We start from the raw sequence: 13,768 nt of genomic DNA, 5'->3' as shown, positions 1-13,768 counted from the left end.
TTCTGAGAAAAATATATATTGCCCAGACTATTATTTACCAGTACTGCTGCAAGCAGAGGAAAGTAGGTAGCTTTGCGTTTCTATCCTGAGTTAGGGATTCTTAGACACCACTTTTTGCTTGCTTAAAGCTGTTTCATCTGAAAAATCTGTCCCGTGTCATTGTACATGCTCTTTCCCTAGCTGCAAAAGACAGAATCTCTCGTGTTGGATTTCAGGCACTTCTGAAGTTTCTGGCAGAGAAGGCAGGAGAGCAGTGTGGCTGCAGGGTGAGCTGTTAAAGATGGGAGTTCTTGGGTGAGGGAGGGAGATTGGGTCTAAGATGCAAATCTGGAGGAGAAAAAAAAGCCTCATTAGTTCTGCTACTCAGGGAGCAGCATGTTTGTCTCGTTAGTGTCAGGTGCTACTTTGCAGCACAGCCTGTATTTGCACTTCTGAAGCGGAGTGTAATAGAGTGGCTGTTGTTTTAATGCTGCCTGCTTGGCCTCTACAGCGTTTTTCTCCATTTCAGCTTAACCACCAGCGTGCATAATTTTGCATTTGTTGGACCTACAAGTAGATGTTTGCAAGAAAATCATGCAAATCTGGAAGCGTTTGGCACCGAGAATTACAGTGGTGCTTCGGCAAGTGCTTTATGTCCTTTCACTCTAAGTGGATTCCTGTTTGAAAACAATCTTAAGGACCTGCTTTAAATCTGCATTAAGTGGATGAAGTAGGTTTAAAGCAATTGGAATTCAAGCCTGTGGGCTTTGCTCATTCATCTTCGCTGGTCACCTTCGCGTTATCCTTCACGCTGCTGCAGGATCCCATGGGTGGGTGCCCTGTGGATTTGGCTCAGGTTTGGGGCGCTGCGCCGTAGCCTGGGCAGCGTGGTGGTACCTTTGCTGTCACCACGTTGTCCCTGCCTAGCGGCTCCTGCTGGGTGAGGTGGCATCCTCCCTGGGACAATCCTCTTCCCATGGGAAGAAGGGTAAGGTCAGAGGGAGGAGGAGATTTTCACTGGTTTCATGTAAAGATCTTGAATGTGTCTGAAGTCGGAGCTCCTAAGTTATCCATGGAGCAGTTTCGTTAGGTCTTGAGATCTGGTTCTGTGGTTGTAACAGTCCCTATCCTTACCTCTACACTGTTGGCTTAATTTAAATATTTAAAATATCGACTTCAAAAACTCAGGCTCTTGGATGAGCTGGAGGAGGAACTTCACTCCTCGAGCTGTCAGAGGGATCAATCGGGAAGCAGATCTGACACTTCTCCTGAGGTGCCGATCTGCGGGTTCTAGTGCGGTTGTGTGTCCTCCTGTGCTCCTCCTTAGACGCCACTAATCATCTGGAAATAAGCTGTGCTGTGGCTTTTCTTTCCCCCCAGTGGTCTCAATTACTTTGCACAAGGTGTGTAGAGATAAAGTCTAAACTTACCTGTATTGAGCCGCTGAGCTTGTGTGTATAACCCGACAGTTGTTCTATCTTTAGTAGACAAGCCAAACTCACGACTTAGCTGCTAGTTTTCTTTGCAAAGTATGAAAACCAAGTCTACCTACCTGCTATTTTGCTCTCTATCTCCCGTTCATTAGGCCTGTTTTTTAAGACTTTGTTCTGAGATTGGTGCGTCTTGCTCCCTTTGGCCTCATCTGCTCTGGCTGCCGTCTGACCATTTTCTGTCATTCTTCTGCATCACATTTTCTGCTTGTCAGGATTAACCTGCTAACTCCTATTTCTTTAAGCAGAGTAGCCTGCAGCATTTATTTGAGCATTGTTTCTGTCCCCTATTATTTTTCTGAGTTTAGTGACAACAGGATTAAGAATTTGGAAGTTAAAAATCTGAAAGTGAATCTAATTAAAGGCCCTGGCTGAAGGGGTTGTATTTTTTCATTCTCATTAGCAGTCTGTTCCTTCTCTTTCCCTATCTCCCTGTTCCCTCCACGCTCAGCTTGTAATAAAAGTTGGTTCTTGAATGTGAAGAGTATTAATGCACCTGGAAAAAGTAGGTACAGGATGGAATTGAATTTGTTTCCATCTCATCTAAGTTAAGATACAATGGAATGTTTCATTGTTTATCTTTACAGTAATAATCAAAGGCTGCCTTCAGCATTTATAAGAGTTATTAAAAAAAAGATAATGAAGTAAATGTATGTATTTGGTTATTTTCCACTGGAAAACAATCTCCTATTTTAAGTTTATATCCCTGCAGCCGAGCGATAAGGGCGTTTTAATGTCTTCCTGCATCTATCTTTGCATTTTAGTGCATTGCGGGATTAGGGGATAGCTGCTGCTGCCACTACGTAAACGTGAGTGAGTGGAGAGCCTCATTACAGCCGAGTGGATAATAAGAGTCAGTGACTCTAGAGATGCAACTGTTGGGTCCGCTCCCCTCCCAGTTGAAGGGCCTCACAGGGAGCCGCGTCTTGCTGCGTTGCAGGAGCAAATCCCTAAAATCTCTGCAGCAAAAGTGTCTGCAAGTAGGGAGAGAAATACGTGAAGACAGATTGCGGTGAAGACTTTGGGGGCTTTGGAGAGTTTCTGTTCTGGTCAAACTCCTCCGTAGAATTCCTTGCTTTGGCAAGATGCTGAGTGCTCTCTTCCAGCCCAGGTTGCTCCTTCGCACATATGTTTTCTCAGGATTTGCGAGTTTTTCTGCCATGTAACATATAGCTGAGCGCCGCTTCTGCAGCAAAAATAAAAATACTCTGCAAAGCATCTTGTGGCCGTAAAATCAAAGAAACAAAACGGCATCTCCTGACAACAACTCAGTGTTTCATTTGCTTGCTCAATAGACGCAGTGTTTATGGATCAGCCAGCAAATATAAACCAGGCAGTCTCTCAGCCGCACCTCTCCATTGCTCTTCCTTAAAGGCAACGTGTGATGCCTACAGTTTCTGTTCTGGAGCTGGAGTTCTTTGCCTTTTATGTTACCTCAGGGAGTATTTTTAAAGTGAAGTTGTTGTCATTCCTCCAAAGGTCTGGCAGGGTTTACTACGTGGGTTGCGACCTCCTGACTCACTTAAGCTTTACAGCCCTTAACCTTGGATATATGTTGCTGCTTCACCCCATGGAAATTTGTGTCGTTTGACTCCGAAGCCAAATAAGCAGTAAGTCATTTGAGCATAACCAGGTATTGATCTCAAGTGATTTAGAAATCAAGGGAGTTGATAGGTAACCTGTCTTCCTGGCTTTGGCACCACCCTCCAAGCTGAAAGCAAAGCAGAACCTAGGTGACCCGGTGCAGCTTTGGTCATGCATTATTTACAGGCTTGTTGGCTACCAAACTCTGCTATAGCGGGTTTGGGAGTCAAGGGCTGTAACCTGATTTCAAATACAAAATACAAACGTATCCCAAAAGGCAGCTATAATTCCAAATGTCTAAAGGCAATCTTCCATAACATTAAATTTTAAAAGATGCTAATATCCACATTGAAGTTGTGTGAATTTTAATAGGCATGGTAATGCTTTGTGTGGGAAGAAGAAATCTTGAAAACAAGCATACTAAAAACATATGTCTATGGAGAGTCCCTCCTTGTCATTACATGCAGATAAGCATGCACTGATAAGTTGCCTGGGATGCTGGAGAAAGGGATCATTAAATGGTTGGGATTAAATATAATTGTGGCTCCTTTTTCCATCTGTTACAGAACCTACATGCTTTCTAACTTTTAGAATTCCTTGCCTTTGCTATGCCACAGTTTTTTTGTGGTTTTGCCTTGTATTAATGGCTAAATCATATTTCTCCCCATTTTTCCTCCTGCTGCTTTAATCTATTTAACAAATAATTGTACTATTTAACTATTAAGGTATGGAAGATACTTAACTGACTATATAAAATGCTATAGATAAGTATTTTCTAGTTGGTTACTGTTGGTTACTGTTGGTTACATTGGTTAATGATGAGAAATCATTTATAAACAGAAAACATAACAAAAAGTGATATCTTTTCTATGTTTTTTAACGAGATCTTCAGTGGTCTGCTTCATATGGAGTCTATGGTAGACACGTGTGTAACTAAATGCATTGGTATTCAGTATGGATTTATAGAAGTAAAATATAGGGGCTTCTGCTGAAAGAGGTAGTACAATATCATGAGTTACTAGAAGACTGGTGTTAGGAAAGCAATACTTGCCTGCCCAGGATGTATAATTCAGGAGCTGTTAAAGCTGCTGAAAATGAGAAGGCAAGAAGTTGCTTTGCCTAAAGTCATAACAAAATGTCTGATAGTCAAGCTGAAAAGCAAGAAGAGTAAAGAGTATTAAGACTTAGCACTTACATAATCCTCTACATCTTTTGAGTGCTAGCGATATTAACTATTTAAGCCTCTAGATAAATTTTTCAGGATAAAAAGAAATACATATATGTATTATCCTCTTTCTCTCTTGGCAGAACAAATAGACGGAAAGGCTGAATAACTCACCCAAGGCAGCGTATCACTGGCAGAGCCTAAATACACTTGGCTCCCAGGCCTGTGCACAACTCGTGCTGTGTAGCAGGAGGGTTTGTCTTGCTGGTGTGCAAGTAGAAATAACTACGTGGGTTCCCTATTTTGACAAAATGACAAAGCTAATTTATTTTCTCATAAACTAAAAAATCTACTTGCAGCAACAGTGCAAACGCTCATCTCGGCAAACTGCAGAACTGTACATGGATAGTATTGTATTAATCCAGGCTGCTAAATAATTATCTTTCATAGTAAAACCTGTCTGAATAAATGGCTCTATCATTACCCAACTGACTGTTTTTCATACAAGAAATGGCAGTAGAACTGGATGCTCGAGGCACTTGTGTTCCACCATGTCCCTCGCTTTTGTTTAAGGATTTGGGCCTATTAGAAGAAGAAATAATGTGTATGGGTACATAAAATGCTCCAAAATCAACATTCGTTATCCACTGCTGTTTCACAAAACAGGTGCGTAGTTAGTTATGGCAGTACAAATTTTCCCAAGCCTTGAAACTTGCCCATTTATTTTAATGTATTTGTATAACGAATGATCTTGAACAGATAGCTTGTCTCTGTTAGCATTTTTCTGACTTACAGGACTATTGGGATAAATCTGGATGTAATTTTTGTAAGATGAATATATGTTTTCTGGAATTAGAAGTAAATTGAAGCTATTGCCTCGTCAGCTGTGTCATTCTCTTTAGGTCTTCCACAGTGTCACCATTTCATCTTCACTGGAGTGCTGCTACCAGAAGGTTTCAGGACCATTGTCAGATGATTTTTGTTCAAAAAAAATTTTTTTTAAAAAATCCAAACCCTACCCACTCAGTGTATTGGTTCTATGTGCATTTATGCACATGTATATAGATGTAGAAGAATGACTTGGCTCAGATGAGAAAACAGGCCAAACTTAATTGAAAGAGAGGTTTGCTTTGACCCTTTGCAATTGGATTTTTTTTTTTTCCAAACTCTGTAGATGTTTCATTGCTCCATTGTGGATTTTCAGGTTGCTGAGATTAGAGATGTTGCTGCAGAACAACCTTGCTGAAATCTGATTCTCAGCTACACGTAGGTGAGGATGGTGACAACCTCGAGCGGGAAATGTGGGAGGCAAATAGAAATGGCTGAAGGCACATTCAGGAACTTGAATAAATAAAGTTTGGGAGCACACAAGTAGAGAAAGTTTTGGCATATAAAAAATTATCTGTTAAATATGTTACGAGGGTGAAGCTTCCTTTCTGTCACTGCTGAATAATTGATCATCTTTTCAGTGTGCCGCCCTGTGACAGGGACATGCCACTGTTAATTTGTTTCATAGCTCGTGCAGCTCACCGTCGTGCCTTGCATTCATTTTTGTTTCAAGTATATATCTCCAGGAAATAATGGTTTGAACATACATTCTTCAACAGGAAGCTCTTTAATACCTGACTACAAACCATAATATTGCATACTGTTATGCTGACACATTTTATCAGAAGTGAAGATGCAATTTCATAACTACACAAGTATTCCTTTCACAGTGAAGAGGAAAAAGTCAGTGAAAAGAGAGAAAAAAGGAGAGAAACTTCCGTAATAAATTCAAGAAAAATATCACAAAGCAGAGCCACATTCATGTCTATTTGTACCTGAAAATTGGACTCTGAAACTCCAAATGAGTACAAATAGCCTTTGTGCTTGCTGCCATGCAGTCAGTCAGCTATGCAGATCAACAACCTGGGATACTTTCTACCTGCAACATTTTGCTTAAATAAGCCATTTATATTTAAGAATTTCTGCTATTCCTCTTCCCTGCGGTTGCTAGCTATGACCATAGCAACAGCCAGGGAAGTTGCAAGTGGAGTTCAGTGCCTTGATTATGTGCTAAACAGGGGGCATAAGGACATGGAACAGATTGCACACAAATGTCTTGAATGCAGTAACACTTTTATAACACGAAGAGACTTGGGAATATTAACTTTATTCTGAAATTTTGGCTTCCATTTTTGAATGGGATGTGTATTTGATCTTCAAAGTCTGGATCTCTTCTTTAGTTTGAGGACTGCTGGTGCTCGAGAGGCGCTTCCAAGCCAACGTTCATCAACATGGTTCACTAAGATAACACCTGAGCACAGGCATGACAAGTGTTGGTAGCAGCTGGGCTAAATCTTTGTTGTTTTAAATTAATAATAATAATAAAAAAGAACAGCAAAGTGGAATGTTCTTATGATAATTATATCACTTGCTTCTGGGTTAGTAGCGTTGTCTCTAGAACAGTAAGTAGCCACTATGAGAATAATTTTAAATATTTAGGCTATATGCATCAGAAAGTGTATTTTGGGGACCTCCAATTCCACAAAACAAAACTAAGCTTTTCCATCAGTGGACTGCTGTTTTCCTTTTTTTTTAATAGCAAGATACAATCCTCCTTTGCAACAACCATATACATAAATAGAGCCAATTATTAGGGCTTGTCTGATTTAAAATGAAGATTAAAATAATCTTCTTGTGTATGCCATACTTTCTAGATTACTCTTTGGGCTTAGGGTGTTTTTGGAGTGTTTGTTTATTCATTCTTCCAATGATATTTCTGTTTGCGCACCATATTTGTCTAAAATCATGGTATTATTCATTCCTAAGGTGTCTGCCAATGCCATTATTCTTTGTCTTCTATTTTTTGCAATCAATTATTCCATCTCAAATGCAATATCTTGAACTTGTTTTCACTGAGTGGCAAATCTCAGTATAGATATAGACTTCCAGGCTGGTATGGACCATGGATCACACTTTGTGTATAATTCCTGTCCACCTTTGCAGCAGTCTTGCACTTATTTTATCTAGAACCTGTTTTACTTCTTTTCCTTGAAGAAACATGAAAAATAATGTCAATAGCCTTGTTAAACCAAGGCCTTGCAGGCTGCAAAGTCATGGCTAAATATAGGGAGGCCAAATCTAAAAACTATTAAATTTTACCCAGCTCTCTCATTTGCTCCTGGAAATATATCTGCCTGTGTTGCATACAGAAGCAGTGGTTGCCTGTAAAATCAGTGCATTGATTTGTATTGTTTTACCTAATATTCATCAGCGCTGTCTATAAAAAACAGTATCCAGGTTTCAGATCTATTATTACTGTAAATCAGCAATCTATCAATAAAAATTTTTAAGACCGATGTGTGATCACAGCGTAGAGAGTCTCTCTGCTCACACTCTACTGTAGCAGAAACGAGTACTTTGTTCTAGGAGTCCTGAAAAGCATGGGCTGTTAGCAGAAGATATGTATTTAAATAAAACTTTGATTAATCATTTCTCATCAGAACTGGAAGGCGCGTGACAAATGAAGCCCTCTCTCTGTTAAGCCAAGCTTTTGCTACCTGGAATCAGGTTTTCTTTGAGCAGCTCTATTTTTAACTATGGTATAGCTGTACATCTTTCCAAAGGAGGAAATCCATCTTGGCAGGCCTTTAATAATTACCTTGTTAAGACTCGATAATCTCTGTATTTCCCAGGAATGTCACCATTGCCGTGTGATATCTTGCTCTTGCGCATAGCTCTTGCCATGTGAACAAAAGTTTTTAAGGGAGAACAGGGATTTTCGAGTTTATCTTGTAAAGAGGGATTTGATAGTTGCATTAGTTGGAGGTAACGCTGGCAAAGAGGCTTTGTGAAGGACTTTTTATTAAAATGTTGCTTACTGGTTCGGGAGCAGATGGCTGTCTTTTAAGAGCTAGCTTAATCAGGTTTACTCTATGGTTTTCATTTATTACAATGATGCATTTGTAAGCTGGTATTATCTGTTTATTGTGTCATCTGGTAACTAATAACCTAAGAAATATCTAACTTTTAAGGGTTATCCACTTATACCATAGAGTAGATTTTGGTATTTTCCATTAATAATGGTGTTTCTTATGAAATCCACTTATTTAAGACACTGCAGAGCATATGTGCGATATTTTCATACATGCTCCAATTTACAGAGCTGGAAAAGTTTATTTAACTGCAAAAATATTACCAGAAGTGCCTTACTGATGCTCCTCACTTTAGGAAAAATATTTATATCTAAAAACCTGATCCACGTTCCTGTGATGTTAATGTGATGACTTTCCAGTAATTTCCATAGGCTATAGGTCAAACTTAAAATCTTTCTGTGAGATTTGTTTAAAGGACTTGGACAACTGACAATTCAGAAGGCTCAATTAAAAAAATCCCAGCACTCATTAGGTGCCTGTCTGTGTCTTCAGATACTGAAATACTTGTATGGACCCAGTTCTTATCTGCATCGTTGCCTTCTTTTCCTATCTGATCAGATGGTATGACCCTTCTTGTGCTTAAGTAACCCCACAGGATCAATCTGCTTCCTGAACTTGCTCCAGTCTTGAAAATGGGGATCCAGTTAAGCTCATTATTACTTGAAAATAGCAATATTTGTATTTTTCATAACTTCTGTACTGGGTATGAATTACTGACAGATCAACTCCATCTGCTCCGGTTGTTGTCCTCAAATATGTGAGTAAACTGAACAGCTGGGATTCGGATCTTCCTTAGAACATCAGTGTGGGGCTGTCAGAATTTAGAAGCAATAGCAGACAATGAAAACAAACAAGAAATGCAGGCGAATATGTTGAGCCAGTGTGAGGGCAGCCTGTGCAGCTGTCGTGCAAAAAGTGGCTGCAACCCGGATAAAGGCTGGGCAGGGACTCTTGAAATGGTTTAGAAACATTGGAATTAATGAGTCCTCAAAATGTGAATAACTCATTTTCCTGATGCACGTGGCAGTTTTGGTTCCTGCTTACTCTAAATAAACCTCCCGGAGCCTGCAGCCTCCAAACTCAAGTGTTTCATTCTATACCTGTCCTCAGTAATGAAATTAAAATACTTTTTCCTCAGAATTCCGGAAAGATATCAGTAACTCAGTTTTGGTGTTTATGTTAATTGGTTATGTAGTTGGTATTAATTGGCTTTTGTTTTTCCTGCAAATAAGTTTTAAAGTTTTCATGTTAAGTTAAGCATGGGATATATAATGCTTAGACATATATGGCCATGATCTGTCAGTTCAGATATACATACTTGCTATCATATAGTCTTTGAAAGTTCATTACATTTCACCCGTAAATCTGTATTCCAATTAATATTTTTGCATATTATTATTCAATAAAATCTTAAATTTAGATAGTCTTAATAAATGCATTTTAAATGTCCTTTGCTCTTCAGTAATGCATAATGAGTATAATGGTTTCATTCTCAGAGTTTCTAGCCAATTTAATACAGTAGATAGTTAGCAGTGTGCACCTCATTGGTATTAAAAGATGACCCTTAAAACTTTTGGGTATGGCTGCAGCTAACATCAGAGCAGCCTGAAATACATTTTAGTATTTTCAAAGAATCTTCCTAATGCTGCTTTCCCTAGACCTGCAGAAGAAATAAATGTAAAAGTCCCTGTCTTTTAATATTCAATTATTAGCACTTCATTGGAATTTTACCTTTATTTGCTTTATCAAATGTCATATTAATTGCATTTTAAATTTACAAAGTGTGCATATATATCACACGTTTTCTTTTATTAAGCCAGGTAAGCTAGGATAGGTTCATTCAATAAGGAAGAAAATTTCATACTGACATATTCCTGATAGGTTTTAATAAAAGCTGTCAGTTGAGATAAAATAAACAAGATCTGCAGCTGGTGTACAATGACTGACTTGAGCTTCCTTGTGCCATTATCAGAACTGAAAATCTGGCCTTGAATATTTTTGATATTTATTGGTAGCTGCTAATAGCTTTATCAAATTTCAGTGTCCTTTGTATCTGCATTAGAAAATCAAAGTGATATGAGTAAATCAAACGCGATGTTTGAGTACTATTCAAGTAGAGGCTGTTATCTTCTCGTTGTCATTTTATATGCCACCTCTTATGTATAAAAACTAGTAGGCTATGGTTTATGAGCACAGCTGAACTCAGGGGGGCTTTAATGTGAGGAAAGGTAGGAGTTTTTCATTCCAAGTCTTGCATTCAGACCACCAAGTTCGTCCTATCCAAGTGAGCATTAAAGTATCAGCTCTTTGCTCCCCAAGCTTTCTATGGGACTTAACGTGTTCTCATTTTCTTTTCATGTGGTTTTTGAGCTGCTTGTTTCATGTCCAGTTAAGCCCTGAAACTTTAACATCTTGCCTCTAGACTTAAACCTTTTTTTTCTCGTATTGTCAAGAAAAGACAATCCAATACATGTGAAATGCAAAGTGCAAATGGGTAACAGTAGCCTACAAGGAAGATTGTGGAGACATCTATTAAGCAGCAGCCCTAGGCAAGAGTAAGCTCGTATTAAACAGTGACATTTATTGACTCCTTCAGTACTGCACCAGCATGGACTATGGGACTGTGCTTTTCTACCTGTTGTTAAGTAACTGTTTTCTTCCCTCCCTGTCAACACATAGCTCCTCATCTGCGTGCATTAATTAGGCTCTTACTTATCAGTGTGCGTTGTCTGTGATGTTGAGATAATTAGTGATGCCATTAATAGAGAAAGTTTACCTCGTAAGGTTCTATTGCCTTTGATTTTTTTTCACTGAACCAGGTGTTATTCCCTGAGCTCCAGACTTTAATAGGTAAGCGCTCAGGAAAACTGTCTTTGCAGCAAACTGGTTTTGTCAGGATCATCAACCCATAACTTTGCGGTTTGCAGGCGATAGGTCTGTGTCATTTGCCATTCCCTGAGTAACTTCTTACTGCCACTTAATTTTGTTTTTATCTCATCCCTTGTAGCTTTCTATGTGTCACCATCAAAATTCTACACACTCTCAACAGAGAAAAGTCCCAGAAATGTCAAAGAATTTAAATATTGTTTGTGAACGTGTTTGAAACTGGGAAGGCTGTTTAGGATACCCAAGCACCTCAGTCTAGATGACTGATGAAAACCGTACAGTTTTGTACGGTTCCCTTGCTAAGCCAAGAGCATTTTTGTGGCTTAACATTATCTTTTACTTTCCTAAACAGAGCCATCACACTGGAGAATCAGCTGGTGGTCCTTGCGACGTCTGCAGCAGATGCAGGAGGCTACTATGCCCAGGCTGTTAATGAAAAGAATGGCGAGAACAAGACGAGTCCGTTTATTCATCTCAGCATAGCGAGTGAGTACCCAAATCCATGAAAATACACCATGCTAATCAGGTCATCAAGGTATTCACCAAAATCTACCCTTTAAAAAGAGCCTTGCTGGCAAAGGAGGAGGTCAACCCTTCCTGGGTTGTTTGGAGCATGTTAAATTCCATGTGCAATCAAAGCAACAGAAAGATCCAGTAGCACCTTGGCAAATCAGCCTTAAAGCTGTTTGATGGTTTATTTCATGCAATTTAGGTAGATGATGGTATCCCTAGAGGTTTGTCGTGAAGTCATGATCGTAATTTCTTTTTAATGCGGGGTTTTATAATGCATTGTTTTGCATTGTGCATAAGTAAACAAGTCACTCTTTTGAGAGTAATTTTATTAATGGGTCTATTCCCAGTCTGTGACATTATTTTTACCTGCAGTTATCACAGAGTCCCAGGGAACATGCATTTCATTATTATTTCTTATTATTTTGCATTGCAAAATCTGTGTTAACACTTAGCATTACAGAGGCACTTCCTGTGTAGCTTTTATAGCAGAGGAAAACAAGAAGCATCAAAGCAATAGGGTCAGAAAGATGACTGCATGATAAATATATTAATATAATCATTCAGCAAAAATGTAAGCATATGTAAGCTATTGTGAAGTGTTCAGCAAATATGTTTGTATGATGCATCAATATTATAAACATATAAAATGGTTTGACTGCTTATCTAAGACCATTTTGGTAAAGCTGTTTTGAATGTAGCAGCAAGGCAGAGATTACGTTAGTCTTTGGAGCCAAAGTGGAGCATCTGACCATGGAGATGAGCAGAGATGATTGGGTAAATTGTCTGTGACACTGGCAGCCTTACTAAGAGGCCACTCTGATGGCTCTGATTCCTAAAAGATGCAAAATTCCCAGCTGTGGAGCAATCAGCATGATGAGCTCCCCAAGACTTTCTGATCTTGGAAATCATCGTTAGGGCTGAGAGAGGCCACGTGGCTCAGACCCGTGGAACTGCAGAACTTGGGAGCCTGGCTTTCCAGGCAGTGGCTCGAGCAAATCTGTGTTGCAAATACGCTAATATTTATCCGAGGTTCATCAAAAGGAAGATTTTCCTCTGCAACGTTTCACTTGTGACACAACAGGGTTTTCTGATAAAAATTTCTAATCAGATATCAAAGGTTCTTAACGAACGCAGAGAAGCTCTACCTGTGGAATGCATGGTACATTGTGTAGGATGTCACTTAGGGCAGGATCAGACACCAGACAAGCCTGTTTAATTATGAACATACCCACGAGCACCTGAAGTTGGCAACGAGAGGAGCTTCTCAGGGTTTTTTTGTTTATCTTTCTGAAAGGGAAAATATTCCGAATCTATTTGTGAGTTTTGGCTCTGCTGTGAGACGTAGATTGTAAACATTATTATTTCTGATGGTATATGAATGGGCTCGCTAACATTTTAGTAATTTCATTTATAAAGCAGGTTTGTATTGTTTGTATTATGTGCCCAATAATATACTTCACACTGTAATTTCATATCTTAATTAATGCCAGAAATAGTCTGTGATCATGCATGCATAACAAGTGCTGTGCAGAACAGAAGGTAATACGGGCATATGGAAAAGAAAACATTTAAATGCATGCAGACTAGCTACCATGAATGTGAAGTCTAACTAGAGTGTGAAAAATAGAAATGATTAAATGGATAAAAGAAAATGAAGAATGAGGCAGGATGGAAAGCCAGATATGGATTTGTTTGTTAGGATGGATGTTAGCCAGTGAGATTTTCAAATTGCCTGCACAATAGCTAGGATTATTAAAACTATGTGTATGTTGAAGAAGAGCTCTTGGCAATAAGGCGTTACAGTATCTGTAAAGCAAGTGAGATTAAGGTGGCCATTCTGAACTTTGATTTGAGGAGTAAATTTAAAAAATAAACAAGTAAACATGTGATACCTTAGATAGAAGTGAATGAACCTGCTGGGCCCAATAACAAGATAATCGAGCAAAAATATGGCCCTGAAGCAGTATGCAGGGGATAGTTACAGAGCAATTATACGTTTTGGAGGAGTAATAATGACCTCCAGCAAATGGCTGGAAACGTAATTCTTAAAGGTGCTTCCAGGTCGGGAAGATGCTACATTGAATTGCCACTGTCTGAATTACATCAAGTATTAAATGTGATGACACAAGTCAGTTTCCTTTAGGACGTGTGCAAAATAATCCAAACCAATAAAACCCAAACTTAATAGACCAGATTAATTAAAACCAAGGAAGTCAGATTCTAACAAACAG

General features: G+C 39.0%; 1 protein-coding gene across 2 annotated transcripts in view; it reads left to right on the top strand.

Moving 5' to 3' along the window:
- Positions 1-13,768, top strand: part of SDK1 (sidekick cell adhesion molecule 1) — a 332,432-nt gene that overhangs the window by 130,687 nt on the left and 187,977 nt on the right. For both annotated transcript variants that reach the window (XM_026054081.1, XM_026054080.1), the window contains one exon: positions 11,377-11,510. In XM_026054081.1, the coding sequence (XP_025909866.1) occupies positions 11,377-11,510 (134 nt within the window). The remainder of the gene's footprint in view (positions 1-11,376; positions 11,511-13,768) is intronic.

Source organism: Nothoprocta perdicaria, unplaced genomic scaffold (assembly GCF_003342845.1).
Source record: "Nothoprocta perdicaria isolate Ctin4 unplaced genomic scaffold, notPer1 scaffold_12, whole genome shotgun sequence".
NCBI lineage: Eukaryota > Metazoa > Chordata > Aves > Tinamiformes > Tinamidae > Nothoprocta > Nothoprocta perdicaria.
This window is presented reverse-complemented; position numbering and strand designations above follow the sequence as displayed.